The 21,090-nt window shown below is 45.0% G+C and overlaps 2 protein-coding genes and 1 long non-coding RNA gene across 10 annotated transcripts in view; 1 reads left to right on the top strand and 2 right to left on the bottom strand.

Moving 5' to 3' along the window:
* The window catches only part of LOC106596503 (protein PHTF2), a 131,897-nt gene extending 122,854 nt beyond the window's left edge, over positions 1–9,043 (top strand). Inside the window, exons 14-19 of the mRNA XM_045700271.1 lie at positions 2,682–2,768; positions 2,928–3,083; positions 4,762–4,857; positions 4,940–5,065; positions 5,195–5,976; positions 7,524–9,043. Of these exons, the coding sequence (XP_045556227.1) occupies positions 2,682–2,768; positions 2,928–3,083; positions 4,762–4,857; positions 4,940–5,065; positions 5,195–5,215 (486 nt within the window). The 3' untranslated portion in view covers positions 5,216–5,976; positions 7,524–9,043. The remainder of the gene's footprint in view (positions 1–2,681; positions 2,769–2,927; positions 3,084–4,761; positions 4,858–4,939; positions 5,066–5,194; positions 5,977–7,523) is intronic.
* LOC123728292 (uncharacterized) lies at positions 3,287–3,877 on the bottom strand. Its single transcript, XR_006760207.1, has 5 exons — positions 3,808–3,877; positions 3,661–3,758; positions 3,502–3,611; positions 3,392–3,452; positions 3,287–3,330 (listed from the first exon to the last, which is right to left on the bottom strand). It is a non-coding gene; the product is annotated as an uncharacterized lncRNA (long non-coding RNA).
* A 6,514-nt stretch (positions 9,044–15,557) lies between the features above and the next one.
* The window catches only part of LOC106576365 (proline-rich protein 5), a 69,757-nt gene continuing 64,224 nt past the window's right edge, over positions 15,558–21,090 (bottom strand). For all 8 annotated transcript variants that reach the window (XM_045700265.1, XM_045700268.1, XM_045700264.1 and 5 more), the window contains 2 exons: positions 16,922–17,063; positions 15,558–16,465 (listed from right to left, as the gene is read on the bottom strand). In XM_045700265.1, coding sequence (XP_045556221.1) covers positions 15,837–16,465; positions 16,922–17,063 — 771 coding nt within the window. In that variant the 3' untranslated portion in view covers positions 15,558–15,836. The remainder of the gene's footprint in view (positions 16,466–16,921; positions 17,064–21,090) is intronic.

The raw sequence follows: 21,090 nt of genomic DNA, 5'->3' as shown, positions 1-21,090 counted from the left end.
AGGGGTTGTTCCATCATCCCTACCTGAACCTCCCCTCTGTGTCTATGAGGAGGTGTTGTTCCATCATGCCTACCTGAACCTCCCCTCTGTGTCTATGAGGAGGTGTGTTGTTGTTCCATCATGCCTACCTGAACCTCTCCTCTGTGTCTATGAGGAGGTGTTGTTCCATCATGTCTACCTGAACCTCCCCTCTGTGTCCATGAGGAGGTGTGTTGTTCCATCATGTCTACCTGAACCTCCCCTCTGTGTCTATGAGGAGGTGTGTTGTTGTTCCATCATGCCTACCTGAACCTCCCCTCTGTGTCCATGAGGAGGTGTGTTGTTCCATCATGTCTACCTGAACCTCCCCTCTGTGTCTATGAGGAGGTGTTGTTCCATCATGTCACCTGAACCTCCCCTCTGTGTCCATGAGGAGGTGTTGTTCCATCATGTCTACCTGAACCTCCCCTCTGTGTCTATGAGGAGGTGTTGTTCCATCATGTCTACCTGAACCTCCCCTCTGTGTCTATGAGGAGGTGTTGTTCCATCATGTCTACCTGAACCTCCCCTCTGTGTCCATGAGGAGGTGTGTTGTTGTTCCATCATGCCTACCTGAACCTCCCCTCTGTGTCTATGAGGAGGTGTTGTTCCATCATCCCTACCTGAACCTCCCCTCTGTGTCTATGAGGAGGTGTTGTTCCATCATGTCTACCTGAACCTCCCCTCTGTGTCTATGAGGAGATGTGTTGTTCCATCATGTCTACCTGAACCTCCCCTCTGTGTCCATGAGGAGGTGTTGTTCCATCATGTCTACCTGAACCTCCCCTCTGTGTCTATGAGGAGGTGTTGTTCCATCATGTCTACCTGAACCTCCCCTCTGTGTCTATGAGGAGGTGTTGTTCCATCATGTCTACCTGAACCTCCCCTCTGTGTCTATGAGGAGATGTTGTTCCATCATGCCTACCTGAACCTCCCCTCTGTGTCCATGAGGAGGTGTTGTTCCATCATCCCTACCTGAACCTCCCCTCTGTGTCCATGAGGAGGTGTTGTTCCATCATGTCTACCTGAACCTCCCCTCTGTGTCCATGAGGAGATGTGTTGTTGTTCCATCATCCCTACCTGAACCTCCCCTCTGTGTCTATGAGGAGGTGTTGTTCCATCATGTCTACCTGAACCTCCCCTCTGTGTCCATGAGGAGGTGTGTTGTTGTTCCATCATGCCTACCTGAACCTCCCCTCTGTGTCTATGAGGAGGTGTTGTTCCATCATGCCTACCTGAACCTCCCCTCTGTGTCTATGAGGAGGTGTTGTTCCATCATGTCTACCTGAACCTCCCCTCTGTGTCCATGAGGAGGTGTGTTGTTGTTCCATCATGTCTACCTGAACCTCCCCTCTGTGTCCATGAGGAGGTGTTGTTCCATCATGTCTACCTGAACCTCCCCTCTGTGTCTATGAGGAGGTGTTGTTCCATCATGTCTACCTGAACCTCCCATCTGTGTCTATGAGGAGATGTTGTTCCATCATGCCTACCTGAACCTCCCCTCTGTGTCCATGAGGAGGTGTGTTGTTCCATCATGCCTACCTGAACCTCCCCTCTGTGTCTATGAGGAGGTGTTGTTCCATCATGTCTACCTGAACCTCCCCTCTGTGTCCATGAGGAGGTGTTGTTCCATCATCCCTACCTGAACCTCCCCTCTGTGTCTATGAGGAGGTGTTGTTCCATCATGTCTACCTGAACCTCCCCTCTGTGTCTATGAGGAGGTGTTGTTCCATCATGTCTACCTGAACCTCCCCTCTGTGTCTATGAGGAGGTGTTGTTCCATCATCCCTACCTGAACCTCCCCTCTGTGTCTATGAGGAGATGTTGTTCCATCATGTCTACCTGAACCTCCCCTCTGTGTCTATGAGGAGGTGTGTTGTTGTTCCATCATCCCTACCTGAACCTCCCCTCTGTGTCTATGAGGAGGTGTTGTTCCATCATGTCTACCTGAACCTCCCCTCTGTGTCCATGAGGAGGTGTTGTTCCATCATGTCTACCTGAACCTCCCCTCTGTGTCTATGAGGAGGTGTTGTTCCATCATGTCTACCTGAACCTCCCCTCTGTGTCTATGAGGAGGTGTTGTTCCATCATGTCTACCTGAACCTCCCCTCTGTGTCTATGAGGAGGTGTTGTTCCATCATGTCTACCTGAACCTCCCCTCTGTGTCCATGAGGAGGTGTTGTTCCATCATGTCTACCTGAACCTCCCCTCTGTGTCTATGAGGAGGTGTTGTTCCATCATGTCTACCTGAACCTCCCCTCTGTGTCTATGAGGAGATGTTGTTCCATCATGTCTACCTGAACCTCCCCTCTGTGTCTATGAGGAGATGTTGTTCCATCATGCCTACCTGAACCTCCCCTCTGTGTCCATGAGGAGGTGTGTTGTTGTTCCATCATCCCTACCTGAACCTCCCCTCTGTGTTCATGAGGAGGTGTTGTTCCATCATGCCTACCTGAACCTCCCCTCTGTGTCTATGAGGAGGTTTTGTTCCATCATGCCTACCTGAACCTCCCCTCTGTGTCCATGAGGAGGTGTTGTTCCATCATGTCTACCTGAACCTCCCCTCTGTGTCCATGAGGAGGTGTGTTGTGTGCGATAGACGTGTGTGTTGTGAGTGGATAAGTGTGTTTGTCCAACTAAAGTATTTGAAATGTGTGTTACAGAGAAGGGGTCCTCAGCGGTCGGTGGATGTGATCGTGTCCTCTGCCTTCCTCCTCACCCTCTCTGTAGTCTTCATCTGCTGTGCTCAGGTCAGCGTGAGTCACCATTATCAGCCTGCTACAGTCCTACCTTGTCTTTATGCTCTAATACAGTCAGTAACGGTTGGAATGCTTTTTCACCTGTTATTCTATCGATGTGTTTGAGTGGGATGAGCGTTAAAACAAACTCTTCTCTCCTCCTCCCTGTAGTTGCTCCATATCCACCACACCTTCCTGGAGTGTCACTATAACTGGGAGCTGGTGATCTGGTGTTCTTCTCTGTCTCTCTTCCTGCTGCGCTTTGTTACCCTGGGCTCAGAGACCAGCAAGAAGTACAGCAACACCTCCATCTTACTGACAGAACAGGTAGACAGGCTCAGAGACCAGCAACACCTCCATCTTGCTGACAGAACAGGTAGACAGGCTCAGAGACCAGCAAGAAGTACAGCAACACCTCCATCTTACTGACAGAACAGGTAGACAGGCTCAGAGACCAGCAACACCTCCATCTTACTGACAGAACAGGTAGACAGGCTCAGAGACCAGCAAGAAGTACAGCAACACCTCCATCTTACTGACAGAACAGGTAGACAGGCTCAGAGACCAGCAACACCTCCATCTTACTGACAGAACAGGTAGACAGGCTCAGAGACCAGCAAGAAGTACAGCAACACCTCCATCTTACTGACAGAACAGGTAGACAGGCTCAGAGACCAGCAAGAAGTACAGCAACACCTCCATCTTACTGACAGAACAGGTAGACAGGCTCAGAGACCAGCAACACCTCCATCTTACTGACAGAACAGGTAGACAGGCTCAGAGACCAGCAACACCTCCATCTTACTGACAGAACAGGTAGACAGGCTCAGAGACCAGCAAGAAGTACAGCAACACCTCCATCTTACTGACAGAACAGGTAGACAGGCTCAGAGACCAGCAACACCTCCATCTTACTGACAGAACAGGTAGACAGGCTCAGAGACCAGCAACACCTCCATCTTACTGACAGAACAGGTAGACAGGCTCAGAGACCAGCAACACCTCCCTCCTACTGACAGAACAGGTAGACAGGCTCAGAGACCAGCAACACCTCCATCTTACTGACAGAACAGGTAGACAGGCTCAGAGACCAGCAAGAAGTACAGCAACACCTCCATCTTACTGACAGAACAGGTAGACAGGCTCAGAGACCAGCAACACCTCCATCTTACTGATAGAACAGGTAGACAGGCTCAGAGGGAGGCACACACACACAACTGGTATAGTTATAGCAAGACTTTGGAATTTGACTGAGTTCACCAGTTAATACTGAGGAAGAACTAGCAGATCTACCACACTTGCTGACTTGTAGTTACATAGGAACACACATTTTAAGTGACAGAACATGTTAAACAAAAGGTTCATCCATGTTGAATGTTATATTGTTTTTGTGCACCTCTGAGTGATGTTCCATCGTCTCCCTGGGTCATTTCATGTTTTCATGTGTATCTGAGTTATTGGTGTTCAAGCAGGCCGGTAAAAGTAGCGTCATGATAAAGTCGCTCTCACTACACTGGAGGTTAATAGGAATAGGACTTTTAGATCGCGAAAACATCTATCATACATGTCAGATTTCAATACTGGCCTGTGTTTTAACTTGGGAGGATGTCTTCTCTGGAATGAGCCATTGATCACATTTCTGCTATATTCCTACCTTGAGAAATGTGTAATTTAATGGAGGGTCTAGCCCATTTGTCTGCCTCTTTAGTCCAGGGTGCAACATGGCCCCAGCCAGTAGACTGTCGACCAATCGCGTTCACGTTGTCATGCTGCGTAACGCGGTTGCTAAGCTAATCACGCAATCCCTTCTCAAAGTCTGTGTATTTGTCGAGAAACGTACCTATTCTCCACACTAGCGGTTCTGAGGGGGGGCCAGTGCCCCTGTGATTTTGTACCCCCTTCTCACATATGAGTGTTATTCAACACTGTAAATGAAAGGAATGAGTGGTTTGGGATGGATATTTCCTCTAAGGCTCAGCTTGTATTGACCAGCTGTTTTCACCAGATTAATCTGTACCTGAAGATGGAGAAGAAACCAAACAAGAAGGACGATCTGACATTAGTCAACAACGTACTGAAGCTGGCCACCAAGCTATTGAAGGTACGGCTAGCTCCATCTCTCTATTTGTTCTCTCATCTCCATCATTAACCTCTCCCCCCTCCTACCTCCTCTCACTCCCCAGGAGTTGGATGCTCCATTCAGGCTGTATGGTCTGACCATGAACCCTCTGCTCTACAACATCACCCAGGTGGTCATCCTGTCTGCTGTGTCCGGGGTCATCAGTGATCTGCTGGGCTTCAACCTGAAGGTAACACACGGGGGGGGGTGTAGTACTAGTACTTATACTTATGTACCAGTTTATTTGAAATGGAGTTGATTTGTTGAGTGTGTAGATGTCAGTATGAAGGAAGAACTTACCACACCTTTCTGTCCTCAGCTCTGGAAGATCAAATCATGACAGTAAGCTGATCAGGTCACAGCTGGCTCTGGAAGATGTCATACATTCTCTCACCACACAAGGGCGCTGTTGTCCTTTCGCTCACGGACTGACTGGGCTTCCCTGTATCTATGGTCTGACGGACAAACAGCCCCATTCTCAGAGTTCATAACGGAGTGCTTACATTATTACACTTGTGCAATTCAAGATATATTTATTTTACCCTTTCAGTATTTTTTGTTGTTGTTGTTGTTGAAAAAGGTACAAAATGTTTGAATTGTTTAAAAAGTTATTTTAAGCTATACAGGTTTTGTGTTCTCAGAGGGATGGGATCAAAACACAGCAAGATGACAATTCAGTTGAAAAGATAAGAGTAGTCAGCACTTCAGACTAGTGAGGACAATGTGCATTATAATGCAGCTGTTTAGTTTGACGACTGTGACACACAAACGCAGTCATTTCACTGTGAGAACTGACGGACTGTAATAATAATAATGTGTTTTAAAGCCTACATACACACAAACAGGTTGTACTTTCTGCTAAATTCAATGTAGGCTTTTTTCTTGTTGCTTTTGACAACAACAACAGTACACCAAAGTTCAGAATAGATGAACAATGTTTCTGTGTGTTTGGCGTTTCTAATGATAAGCTAAGTGACAGCTGTATTGGAGAGACAGAGGCGGGATAAAACACAACACATCACTCAAATGTTTGGTGAGAAACTAGGTGAGATACTGTACTGGCTAGATGGGAGGTACTGTACTGTATTGGCTAGATGGGAGGTACTGTACTGTACTGGCTAGATGGGAGGTACTGTACTGTACTGGCTAGATGGGAGGTACTGTACTGTATGTATTGGCTAGATGGGAGGTACTGTACTGGCTAGATGGGAGGTACTGTACTGTACTGGCTAGATGGGAGGTACTGTACTGTACTGGCTAGATGGGAGGTACTGTACTGTACTGGCTAGATGGGAGGTACTGTATTGGCTAGATGGGAGGTACTGTATTGGCTAGATGGGAGGTACTGTACTGGCTAGATGGGAGGTACTGTACTGTATTGGCTAGATGGGAGGTACTGTACTGTACTGGCTAGATGGGAGGTACTGTACTGGCTAGATGGGAGGTACTGTACTGTATTGGCTAGATGGGAGGTACTGTACTGGCTAGATGGGAGGGCCTGTACTGTACTGGCTAGATGGGAGGTACTGTACTGTACTGGCTAGATGGGAGGTACTGTACTGTACTGGCTAGATGGGAGGTACTGTACTGTATTGGCTAGATGGGAGGTACTGTACTGTACTGGCTAGATGGCAGGTACTGTACTGTATTGGCTAGATGGGATGTACTGTACTGTATTGGCTAGATGGGAGGTACTGTACTGGCTGGATGGGAGGTACTGTACTGTATTGTCTAGATGGGATGTACTGTACTGTATTGGCTAGATGGGAGGTACTGTATTGGCTAGATGGGAGGTACTGTACTGTATTGTCTAGATGGGATGTACTGTACTGTATTGGCTAGATGGGAGGTACTGTACTGGCTGGATGGGAGGTACTGTACTGTACTGGCTAGATGGGAGGTACTGTACTGTATTGGCTAGATGGGAGGTACTGTACTGTACTGGCTAGATGGGAGGTACTGTACTGTATTGGCTAGATGGGAGGTACTGTACTGTATTGGCTAGATGGGAGGTACTGTACTGTATTGGCTAGATGGGAGATACTGTACTGTACTGGCTAGATGGGATGTACTGTACTGTATTGGCTAGATGGGATGTACTGTACTGGCTGGATGGGAGGTACTGTACTGTATTGGCTAGATGGGAGCTACTGTACTGGCTAGATGGGAGGTACTGTACTGGCTGGATGGGGGGTACTGTACTGTATTGGCTAGATGAGAGGTACTGTACTGTACTGGCTAGATGGGAGGTACTGTACTGTATTGGCTAGATGAGAGGTACTTACTGGCTAGATGGGAAGTACTGTACTGTACTGGCTAGACGGGAGGTACTGTACTGGCTGGATGGGAGGTACAGTACTGGCTAGATGGGAGGTACAGTACTGGCTAGATGGGAGGTACAGTACTGGCTGGATGGGAGGTACAGTACTGGCTAGATGGGAGGTACAGTACTGGCTGGATGTGAGGTACAGTACTGGTTTAATGGGAGGTACTGTATTGGCTAGAAAAGGTACTGTATTGGCTAGATGAGGTACTGTACTGGTTAGAAGGGAGGTACAGTACTGGCTTGGTGGGAGGTACAGTACTGGCTGGATGGGAGGTACTATACTGTATTGGCTAGAAGAGGTACTGTACTGGCTAGATGGGAGGTACTGTACTGTATTGGCTAGATGGGAGGTACTGTACTGGCTGGATGGGAGGTACAGTACTGGCTAGATGAGGTACAGTACTGGCTAGATGGGAGGTACAGTACTGGCTTGGTGGGAGGTACAGTACTGGCTGGATGGGAGGTACAGTACTGGCTAGATGAGGTACAGTACTGGCTAGAAGGGAGGTACAGTTCAGTACTGGTTAGAAGGGAGGTACTGTATTGGTGGGAGGTACAGTACTGGTTAGAAGGGAGGTACAGTACTGGCTAGAATGGAGGTACAGTACTGGCTTGGTGGGAGGTACAGTATTGTACTGGGTGGATGGGAATATGTAAACCCAGCCAACATATCTGGGTTAGTATTCTGTATGTGAAATTGAGACATCCAGGCCCGCTAGCCAAAACTCAACGGTGTGTGACTGACAGCTACATGAACATTAACTATGTTACTCTTATAATGACCATTTGGGGGGAGGGGGGCTTATGTTGGTCCTGGTACACACCTGTACAAGTCTGTAATGGAAATGTGTTTCTTACATACTGAGACCCTGAGGGAGTGGGGTCGCGACCTTTTATGGTGATACCATTCAGTATTGGCTTCTGTACTCACAACCCTATTTTCTAAACCAGACACAGTGATGTGTGCAGTCTGGTTGAATATTGCTATTCAGGCATGTGAGCCATCGTCACAACCCAGTCAAAATGTTGCTTTTTCTCACCCTCCTTGCCTTTTTAATATTTTGCGTTGCATGTTTTTTTCACAGCACATTTGAGTTATTTCAATGGTTAGACTGTATTTCAAGCAATAACTCGTAGCTCAATACAGATAGACTGAAAGTGTTTGTATTATATTTAGAACAAAGAGGTCCCGGGTCTTAGTTGCTGTACACACAGTCGATGTTATCCGCTACAGTTGGAATGCCTGAAAATGTGCACTTTAAAGTCGTGTATAGAAACAATGTTACATGTTTCAATGTCACACAAACTATTGTAGTTCTTTTTTTTTGGTACTTTTTGGCGTGGCACAGTCTGTGTGAAGATGACCAAAGTGCTTTTTATTTGCTGGAAAAAAACGGTATTATTATTATTAACTCTTTAAAAACCCATAATAACTGTTTCGGTCTCCCATTATTGGAAATGCTTTAAGAAACATGGTGTTGCCTCGTCGTTTTCTTTATCGTTGTTGTGAAGATGGTCACTCATGTTTTGTAGTTGCGAGAGAAAAGACAGTTTGCAGTCAAGTCACTAGAGTCTGAAAAATGGATTTAGAAAATGACTCTGAACCCGTCTGAAATGCCATCCTGATCCCTAGTGCACCAGAGCCCTGGTCAAAAGTAGTGCACTACGTAGGGAATAGGGTGACATTTCACACGCACATTTGTTTGCGTTGTGATTCCATTTTCAAAGGAAGTCTGCATATTTATGTTGAAGAAAAAACACAACGTCTTGTGAGCTGGTCTGTTTCATCAGTTCTAGGTGTTTATAAGAAAAATAAAAATGGACATTGTTGTGTCACTCAGACTCAACTTTCAGTTTCTTCCTCCGTACATCATATGAGTTAAACAACAGTTTAGATTTCATCATGGCTGTGTACTAATACCTATTCCCTATATAGTGCACTACTTTTGACCAGACCCCTATGGGTCCTCTTCAAAAGTAGTGCACTACGTAGGGAATATGGTGCCATTTAGGATGTAGATCATAATTCATTCCTTGCAAATCACTTTCTTCACTTAAAACATATTTCATATACATTACATTTCTTCATACAAACCAGCCCTTGTAGAGACACTTGATCAAATCAAGTGATCGTACCTCTTGATGGGAATCATCATTGATATAAACTGACATGTAAATAATGTCAACCATAATATCTGTCTGGATACACATCAGCAATCAGCCTGAACAGGACCAATGTCTATCTGGACACACATCAGCAATCAGCCTGAACAGGACCAATGTCTATCTGGATACACATCAGCAATCAGCCTGAACAGGACCAATGTCTATCTGGATACACATCAGCCTGAGCAGAACCAATGTCTATCTGGATACACATCAGCCTGAGCAGAACCAATGTCTATCTGGATACACATCAGCCTGAGCAGAACCAATGTCTATCTGGATACACATCAGCCTGAGCAGAACCAATGTCTATCTGCATACACATCAGCCTGAGCAGAACCAATGTCTATCTGGATACACATCAGCCTGAACAGAACCAATGTCTATCTGCATACACATCAGCCTGAACAGAACCAATGTCTATCTGGATACACATCAGCCTGAACAGAACCAATGTCTATCTGGATACACATCAGCCTGAACAGAACCAATGTCTATCTGGATACACATCAGCCTGAACAGAACCAATGTCTATCTGCATACACATCAGCCTGAACAGAACCAATGTCTATCTGCATACACATCAGCCTGAACAGAACCAATGTCTATCTGGATACACATCAGCCTGAACAGAACCAATGTCTATCTGCATACACATCAGCCTGAACAGAACCAATGTCTATCTGCATACACATCAGCCTGAACAGAACCAATGTCTATCTGGATACACATCAGCCTGAACAGAACCAATGTCTATCTGGATACACATCAGCCTGAACAGAACCAATGTCTATCTGCATACACATCAGCCTGAACAGAACCAATGTCTATCTGCATACACATCAGCCTGAGCAGAACCAATGTCTATCTGCATACACATCAGCCTGAACAGAACCAATGTCTATCTGGACACACATCAGCCTGAACAGAACCAATGGGAACAAAAAGAAAAGAGCTGTAGAAAGTTATTCATCTTAATAAAAATCTGTATACAAATTTTATCTTCAGAAAAATCAAGTGTGATACTTGCTATTTAGGCAATGTTAGGGCTATGTTCTGTTCATAGTACTGAAGATCCCCTGTATAGCTCGATTGAAATTTAAAGAATGTTTGCAGTCTGCATACAGTGCCTTCGGAAAGTTTTCAGACCCCTTGACTTTTTCCACATTTTGTTACGTTACAGCCTTATTCTAAAATGGATTAAATAAAAACAATTCCTCAGCAATCTACACACAATACCCCATAACGACATCACAATACCCCATAATGACATCACAATACCCCATGGTGACATCACAATACCCCATAATGACATCACAATACCCATAACGACATCACAATACCCCATAATGACATCACAATACCCCATAATGACATCACAATACCCCATAACGACAAAGCAAAACATTTATTTTTTGTTGATAATTTATAAAAGTCAAATCCAAATTATTTACATAAAGTATTCAGACCCTTTGCTATGAGACTCAAAATTGAGCTCAGGTGCATCCTGTTCCATTGATCATCCTTGAGATGTTTCTACAACTTGATTGGAGTCCACCTGCGGTAAATTTGATTTATTGGACATGATTTGGAAAGGCACACACCTGTCTATATAAGGTCCCACAGTTGACAGTGTATGTCAGAGCAAAAACCAAGCCATGAGGTTGAAGGAATTGTCCATAGAGCTCAGAGATAGGATTGTGTCTAAATCTGGGGAAGGGAGATCTGGGGAACAGTACCAAAAAATGTATGCAGCATTGAAGGTCCCAAGAACACAGAGCCCTCCATCATTCTTAAACTGAAGAAGTATGGAACCACCAAGAATTCCTAGAGCTGGTCGCCAGGCCAAACTGACCAATCAGGGAGAAGGACCTTGGTCAGGGAGGTGACCAAGAACCCGACAGAGCTCTAGAGTTCCTCTGTGGAGATGGGAGAACTTTCCAGAAGGACAACCATCTCTGCAGCACTCCACCAATCAGGCCTTTATGGTAGAGTGGCCAGATGGAAGCCACTCCTCACTATAAAGACACATGATAGCCCGCTTGGAGTTTGCCAAAAGGACTCAGACCATGAGAAACAAGAAGTTAGTCCTAAATATTTCAAAAAGGCACCTAAAAACCATGAGAAACAAGATTATCTGGTCTGATGAAACCAAGATTGAACTCTTTGGCCTGAATGCCAAGCATCACGTCTGGAGGAAACCTGGCACCATCCCTACGGTGAAGCATGGTGGTGGCAGCATCATGCTGTGGGGATATCTTTCAGCGGCAGGGACTGGGAGACTAGTCAGGATTGAGGGAAAGATGAACGGAGCAAAGTACAGAGAGTTCCTTGATGAAAACCTGCTTCAGAGAGCTCAGGACCTCAGACTGGGCCAGCTTTCCCTTGAAAGAGAGACTCTGGGTCTCAATGGGCTTTTCCTGGTTAAATAAAGGTTAAATAAAATAAAAAATCTCAGGAGAGACCTGAAAATAGTTTTGCAGCAACGCTCCCCAACCTGGCATTGCAGGTCCTCTCAAGCAGAGAAGAATGGGAGAAACTCCCCAAATACAGGGGTACCAAGCTTGTATCGTCATACCCAAGAAGACTCGATGCTGTAATCGCTGCCAAAGGTGCTTCAACAAAGTACTGAGTAAAGGGTCTGAATACTTATGTAAATGTAATATTACATTTTTTATTTGTAATTAACTTGCAAAACTTTTAACGGTTTTTGCTTTGTCATTATGGGGCATTGTGTGTAAATTGATGAGGGCTTATTTTTTTTGAAATACATTTTTAGAATAAAGTTGTAACGTAAGAACATTTGGAAAAAGTCAAGGGGTCTGAATACTTTCCGAAGGGTCAGGTGACAATTTAAATCACGCTATACAGCAGATCTTCAGCGCTACGGATTGAATCAAGCCCATAATCTTAAACAGACCAACAAAAATTCTGCATTAAATGTCAAGTTTGAGTTGAGGTTCAGTTTAACATAATCATGAGATCAAATCAGAATGACTTGTCCATCAAGTGCTACAATAATTAATGGCAATACATTTGAACGTGTCATTGTTTAGAAAATCATAAAACCAACTCCATAAGTTGGTCATGGCTGTGTCACAAATTCATTTAGAATACAAACGATCATACTAAATCATTAGTTGAGAGAAGGCATGTGTTTAACTATTTGGTTCCTAGTAAGAAGAGCTAGAAGTGTGAGAGTCTGTGGCTTTGAGGTTCAATTCCTGCCTTCAAACACAGAGGTTATGGGTTCTGAGCTTGGGTTTGAGTTAGTGGTAATTTAAGCAATTCTCAATGTGAAAATGACAAAGAAAATAGTTAGAGGTGTGAAGAGGGCAGAGTGAGAAGGCTTCTGAGTTTGAAGAGGGCAGAGTGAGAAGGAGTCTGTGGCTCCGGTGTAAAGATCTCACCCTGTATGTTCAGGGTTGTAGGTTCAAACCCCAGTCTGAGTGTGAAGGGGTCTGTGGCTCTGGTGTAAAGATCTCACCCTGTATGTTCAGGGTTGTAGGTTTAAACCCCAGTCACAGCTCTGGATCAGGATGTGTTGTGGTCATAAACCTCTGAAAAAGTAGACCCTTCATTTTCAAATGGACCTTTTTAAAAACCTATGGGTCTACTTTTTCCAGAGGTTTTCCTCCATAACTGATGCTGTTCACAGGAGGGAAACCCCCAGCAGTTGTCACAGTCCTCCAAGCTTTGTTAGGAATCATACCTACAACCCCATGCTTATGGGGTGAGATCCTTACCACTGAGCCACCAGCTCCTTCACGTTGCAAAACACATCTCTTTGTGTATTTGACATTAAGATTTGACTCTGGCGCAGCAGACACTTGCACATCCCGTCCACATGGGGGCAATGTTGAAGCAGAAACAAAGGCCCTGCCACAGATCACTGTGTCAGAAATATCACCCAGGCCTACATGATACCTACTGCTTAAAATGAAGACATGTGAACACTGGAATCTTATCTCCTCACCCCAGCACTGCCTCTTGAACAAGAGACAGAAAGCAATGAACTCATGACCTCTGGTGAACCAGGTGTGGGTCATCCCAGAGAGCTCAGCTAGGTCTGATTCATCTCTGCTCCTTTCCACTGGAACTTTCACAAGACTGAAGAGACACCTCAGACTGTTTCCTTTCCACTGAGCCTTTCACAAGACTGAAGAGACACCTCAGACTGTTTCCTTTCCACTGGAACTTTCACAAGACTGAAGAGACACCTCAGACTGTTTCCTTTCCACTGGAACTTTCACAAGACTGAAGAGACACCTCAGACTGTTTCCTTTCCACTGGAACTTTCACAAGACTGAAGAGACACCTCAGACTGTTTCCTTTCCACTGGAACTTTCACAAGACTGAAGAGACACCTCAGACTGTTTCCTTTCCACTGGAACATTCACAAGACTGAAGAGACACCTCAGACTGTTTCCTTTCCACTGGAACTTTCACAAGACTGAAGAGACACCTCAGACTGTTTCCTTTCCACTGGAACTTTCACAAGACTGAAGAGACACCTCAGACTGTTTCCTTTCCACTGGAACTTTCACAAGACTGAAGAGACACCTCAGACTGTTTCCTTTCCACTGAGCCTTTCACAAGACTGAAGAGACACCTCAGACTGTTTCCTTTCCACTGAGCCTTTCACAAGACTGAAGAGACACCTCAGACTGTTTCCTTTCCACTGGAACATTCACAAGACTGAAGAGACACCTCAGACTGTTTCCTTTCCACTGGAACTTTCACAAGACTGAAGAGACACCTCAGACTGTTTCCTTTCCACTGGAACTTTCACAAGACTGAAGAGACACCTCAGACTGTTTCCTTTCCACTGGAACTTTCACAAGACTGAAGAGACACCTCAGACTGTTTCCTTTCCACTGGAACTTTCACAAGACTGAAGAGACACCTCAGACTGTTTCCTTTCCACTGGAACTTTCACAAGACTGAAGAGACACCTCAGACTGTTTCCTTTCCACTGGAACTTTCACAAGACTGAAGAGACACCTCAGACTGTTTCCTTTCCACTGGAACATTCACAAGACTGAAGAGACACCTCAGACTGTTTCCCTTTCCACTGGAACTTTCACAAGACTGAAGAGACACCTCAGACTGTTTCCTTTCCACTGGAACATTCACAAGACTGAAGAGACACCTCAGACTGTTTCCTTTCCACTGGAACTTTCACAAGACTGAAGAGACACCTCAGACTGTTTCCTTTCCACTGGAACTTTCACAAGACTGAAGAGACACCTCAGACTGTTTCCTTTCCACTGGAACTTTCACAAGACTGAAGAGACACCTCAGACTGTTTCCTTTCCACTGGAACATTCACAAGACTGAAGAGACACCTCAGACTGTTTCCTTTCCACTGGAACTTTCACAAGACTGAAGAGACACCTCAGACTGTTTCCTTTCCACTGGAACTTTCACAAGACTGAAGAGACACCTCAGACTGTTTCCTTTCCACTGGAACATTCACAAGACTGAAGAGACACCTCAGACTGTTTCCTTTCCACTGGAACTTTCACAAGACTGAAGAGACACCTCAGACTGTTTCCTTTCCACTGGAACTTTCACAAGACTGAAGAGACACCTCAGACTGTTTCCTTTCCACTGAGCCTTTCACAAGACTGAAGAGACACCTCAGACTGTTTCCTTTCCACTGGAACATTCACAAGACTGAAGAGACACCTCAGACTGTTTCCTTTCCACTGGAACATTCACAAGACTGAAGAGACACCTCAGACTGTTTCCTTTCCACTGGAACTTTCACAAGACTGAAGAGACACCTCAGACTGTTTCCTTTCCACTGGAACTTTCACAAGACTGAAGAGACACCTCAGACTGTTTCCTTTCCACTGGAACATTCACAAGACTGAAGAGACACCTCAGACTGTTTCCTTTCCACTGGAACTTTCACAAGACTGAAGAGACACCTCAGACTGTTTCCTTTCCACTGGAACTTTCACAAGACTGAAGAGACACCTCAGACTGTTTCCTTTCCACTGGAACTTTCACAAGACTGAAGAGACACCTCAGACTGTTTCCTTTCCACTGAGCCTTTCACAAGACTTGAGGAGACACCTCAGACTGATTTAAAGTGGTCAGTAACTGAGCGTCAGTAATACAAACACAAAGAAATACAAAATACGTAGAGTTTATCCTCCAAATGAAGCACTAGAAGTGAAAATCAAGCAAAGAAAATGTATTTAATAAAAGGGAGTTTACTGTAGAAATATTCCATGAGAAATAGACCCTAGAAGGAACGGTGTGTTTAGAGACGACAGTGTGTGTGGAGTACCGATGGTGCCAGGATGTGTGATATTCCCTTGAGATCCATCAGACCTACGGCTGCAAATCTCCAGACACTTTCTCACTAGTCACAGATTTTACAGAAATCAGTAGTGAATAAGCAGGCAATCCAAGATCATCCAACTGGGATTAGGGAAAAGTTACCAGAAACCCCAAATTATACCACACTCTGTCTACCACTCTCCCTGCTGTAACCAGAGGATGAAGAGTCTGAGCAGCTGTGGTGGGAGAAGTCTATGAAGATGCCATCAGGGTCAGAGTCCATAGAGTCCAGTATCTGATCTACCACTGTCTCCGGGCTGGAGGAACAGCTGGGGATCGACCCCGTCTCCGAACCAGAGTGGGCCTGACACAGAACAGAGGGGGACACTGTCGACTCCCCCCCGCCGTGGAGGAAGGGTCCTGGGGAGTGGGAGTCCTGAAAGATGGAGGGCTGGAGGTGGGACCCCAAAGACTCAGACCCCACAGACCCACAGAGATCCAGACTTCCTCCACCACCAACAACCCCTGTCAGGCTGAGCTCCTGCTCCAGGGAGGAGAGGCCCGGCTGGGCCGCGGAGGCCAGGGAGGAAGTGGTGCTGATGTCGTTGATGGCGCCTTCTTCCAGACAGGAAGTCATCTCGCAGACGGAATGGCGGCGGATGCCCATGCTGCTCACGGAGCCTGTCTCGGTATCATACTCCACCACAGGCGTCAACATGGGCACGTTGTAGGACTTGGAGCGCATCACCAGGTTCTTGGCGGGGGCGTCGCCTGACTTGGGCCACCGCCGCTGCAGACGCTTTTCTGGAGAGAGGATAGGAGGAGGGGTGAAGAGGGATGAGTGAAGGAGAGAAAGAAGTGGTGGGATGGAAGGAGGGAGGGAGAGAGGGAGGGAGAAAGATGGGATGTGAAGAAGTGAAAACAAGACAGACGTTGAGGCCATCTAGACTAGTATAACACAGGAAACTAACAGCACATCAGCTGAACAGCTGTGAATGGAGAGTACAAATCATGCATGATGAAATGTAAATCATTTAGCTGTATGCGTATTAGTCTAACTACCCAGTACGCAGGAGGAGTATTGATGAAATGTAAATCATTTAGCTGTATGAGTATTAGTCCAACTACCCAGTACGCAGGAGGAGTATTGATGAAATGTAAATCATTTAGCTGTATGAGTATTAGTCTAACTACCCAGTACGCAGGAGGAGTATTGATGAAATGTAAATCATTTAGCTGTATGAGTATTAGTCTAACTACCCAGTACGCAGGAGGAGTATTGCATTGAGGATCCGTCGTTGGAGTAGAGACCGTGGGTTCCCAGGTAGGGAGACACCACCTTCTGAACCAAAGCTTCCAGACGCAGGTAGTCCTCAGTCACTCCTTTAGACTCATGGACACCCTGGAACACACACATCACAGTTAGTCCTCAGTCACTCCTTTAGACTCATGGACACCCTGGAACACACACATCACAGTTAGTCCTCAGTCACTCCTTTAGACTCATGGACACCCTGGAACACACACATCACAGTTAGTCCTCAGTCACTCCTTTAGACTCATGGACACCCTGGAACACACACATCACAGTTAGTCCTCAGTCACTCCTTTAGACTCATGGACACCCTGGAACACACACATCACAGTTAGTCCTCAGTCACTCCTTTAGACTCATGGACACCCTGGAACACACACATCACAGTTAGTCCTCAGTCACTCCTTTAGACTCATGGACACCCTGGAACACACACATCACAGTTAGTCCTCAGTCACTCCTTTAGACTCATGGACACCCTGGAACACACACATCACAGTTAGTCCTCAGTCACTCCTTTAGACTCATGGACACCCTGGAACACACACATCACAGTTAGTCCTCAGTCACTCCTTTAGACTCATGGACACCCTGGAACACACACATCACAGTTAGTCCTCAGTCACTCCTTTAGACTCATGGACACCCTGGAACACACACATCACAGTTAGTCCTCAGTCACTCCTTTAGACTCATGGACACCCTGGAACACACACATCACAGTTAGTCCTCAGTCACTCCTTTAGACTCATGGACACCCTGGAACACACACATCACAGTTAGTCCTCAGTCACTCCTTTAGACTCATGGACACCCTGGAACACACACATCACAGTTAGTCCTCAGTCACTCCTTTAGACTCATGGACACCCTGGAACACACACATCACAGTTAGTCCTCAGTCACTCCTTTAGACTCATGGACACCCTGGAACACACACATCACAGTTAGTCCTCAGTCACTCCTTTAGACTCATGGACACCCTGGAACACACACATCACAGTTAGTCCTCAGTCACTCCTTTAGACTCATGGACACCCTGGAACACACACATCACAGTTAGTCCTCAGTCACTCCTTTAGACTCATGGACACCCTGGAACACACACATCACAGTTAGTCCTCAGTCACTCCTTTAGACTCATGGACACCCTGGAACACACACATCACAGTTAGTCCTCAGTCACTCCTTTAGACTCATGGACAGCCTGGAACACACACATCACAGTTAGTCCTCAGTCACTCCTTTAGACTCATGGACACCCTGGAACACACACATCACAGTTAGTCCTCAGTCACTCCTTTAGACTCATGGACACCCTGGAACACACACATCACAGTTAGTCCTCAGTCACTCCTTTAGACTCATGGACACCCTGGAACACACAGACACACACAATGAGACTCCCACAGGAAACCACACCTGCTGTACACTCAAAAATCAGTGCTTACCATTTGTCAACCACTTAAAATAAATCTGTCCTCAAACCATAACCATATTTGAGTCTATTGAAATGTCAGTTTCAGAGGAAATACATTGTCCATTAGAGGGCTCTGTGTTTGTTGTGTAGAATAGAACAGAGAGAAAGGGGGCAGGGTAAGAGTATGCGGAAAACACGGAGTAAATACTGAGCTGGAGGAAAGTAACTGAGTAATTATGTCAGAGGAGAGACAGTCACTAACTGTATGTCAGAGGAGAGACAGTAACTAACTGTATATCAGAGGAGAGACAGTAACTGTATATCAGAGGAGAGACAGTAACTAACTGTATATCAGAGGAGAGACAGTCACTAACTGTATATCAGAGGAGAGACAGTAACTAACTGTATATCAGAGGAGAGAGTAACTAACTGTATATCAGAGGAGAGACAGTAACTAACTGTATATCAGAGGAGAGACAGTAACTAACTGTATATCAGAGGAGAGACAGTAACTAACTGTATATCAGAGGAGAGACAGTAACTAACTGTATATCAGAGGAGAGACAGTAACTAACTGTATATCAGAGGAGAGACAGTCACTAACTGTATATCAGAGGAGAGACAGTCACTAACTGTATATCAGAGGAGAGACAGTCACTAACTGTATATCAGAGGAGAGACAGTCACTAACTGTATATCAGAGGAGAGACAGTCACTAACTGTATATCAGAGGAGAGACAGTAACTAACTGTATATCAGAGGAGAGACAGTAACTAACTGTATATCAGAGGAGAGACAGTAACTAACTGTATATCAGAGGAGAGACAGTAACTAACTGTATATCAGAGGAGAGACAGTAACTAACTGTATATCAGAGGAGAGACAGTAACTAACTGTATATCAGAGGAGAGACAGTAACTAACTGTATATCAGAGGAGAGACAGTAACTAACTGTATATCAGAGGAGAGACAGTAACTAACTGTATATCAGAGGAGAGACAGTAACTGTATATCAGAGGAGAGACAGTAACTAACTGTATATCAGAGGAGAGACAGTAACTGTATATCAGAGGAGAGACAGTAACTAACTGTATATCAGAGGAGAGACAGTAACTAACTGTATATCAGAGGAGAGACAGTAACTAACTGTATATCAGAGGAGAGACAGTAACTAACTGTATATCAGAGGAGAGACAGTAACTAACTGTATATCAGAGGAGAGACAGTAACTAACTGTATATCAGAGGAGAGACAGTAACTTGTATATCAGAGGAGAGACAGTAACTAACTGTATATCAGAGGAGAGACAGTAACTAACTGTATATCAGAGGAGAGACAGTAACTAACTGTATATCAGAGGAGAGACAGTAACTAACTGTATATCAGAGGAGAGACAGTAACTAACTGTATATCAGAGGAGAGACAGTAACTAACTGTATATCAGAGGAGAGACAGTAACTAACTGTATATCAGAGGAGAGACAGTAACTAACTGTATATCAGAGGAGAGACAGTAACTAACTGTATATCAGAGGAGAGACAGTAACTAACTGTATATCAGAGGAGAGACAGTAACTAACTGTATATCAGAGGAGAGACAGTAACTAACTGTATATCGGAGGAGAGACAGTAACTAACTGTATATCAGAGGAGAGACAGTAACTAACTGTATATCGGAGGAGAGACAGTAACTAACTGTATATCGGAGGAGAGACACTAACTAACTGTATATCAGAGGAGAGACAGTAACTAACTGTATATCAGAGGAGAGACAGTAACTAACTGTATATCAGAGGAGAGACAGTAACTAACTGTATATCAGAGGAGAGACAGTAACTAACTGTATATCAGAGGAGAGACAGTCACTAACTGTATATCAGAGGAGAGACAGTAACTAACTGTATATCAGAGGAGAGACAGTAACTAACTGTATATCAGAGGAGAGACAGTAACTAACTGTATATCAGAGGAGAGACAGTCACTAACTGTATATCAGAGGAGAGACAGTCACTAACTGTATATCAGAGGAGAGACAGTAACTAACTGTATATCAGAGGAGAGACAGTAACTAACTGTATATCAGAGGAGAGACAGTAACTAACTGTATATCAGAGGAGAGACAGTAACTAACTGTATATCAGAGGAGAGACAGTAACTAACTGTATATCAGAGGAGAGACAGTCACTAACTGTATATCAGAGGAGAGACAGTAACTAACTGTATATCGGAGGAGAGACAGTAACTAACTGTATATCAGAGGAGAGACAGTAACTAACTGTATATCAGAGGAGAGACAGTAACTAACTGTATATCAGAGGAGAGACAGTAACTAACTGTATATCAGAGGAGAGACAGTAACTAACTGTATATCGGAGGAGAGACAGTAACTGTATATCAGAGGAGAGACAGTAACTAACTATATATCAGAGGAGAGACAGTAACTAACTGTATATCAGAGGAGAGACAGTAACTAACTGTATATCAGAGGAGAGACAGTAACTAACTGTATATCAGAGGAGAGACAGTAACTAACTGTATATCAGAGGAGAGACAGTAACTAACTGTATATCAGAGGAGAGACAGTAACTAACTGTATATCAGAGGAGAGACAGTCACTAACTGTATATCAGAGGAGAGACAGTAACTAACTGTATATCAGAGGAGAGACAGTAACTAACTGTATATCAGAGGAGAG

This window comes from Salmo salar, chromosome ssa17 (assembly GCF_905237065.1).
Source record: "Salmo salar chromosome ssa17, Ssal_v3.1, whole genome shotgun sequence".
Classification (NCBI taxonomy): Eukaryota; Metazoa; Chordata; class Actinopteri; order Salmoniformes; family Salmonidae; genus Salmo; species Salmo salar.
The sequence above is the reverse complement of the archived record's forward strand: the minus strand, read 5'-3'. Positions and strand labels throughout refer to the sequence as shown.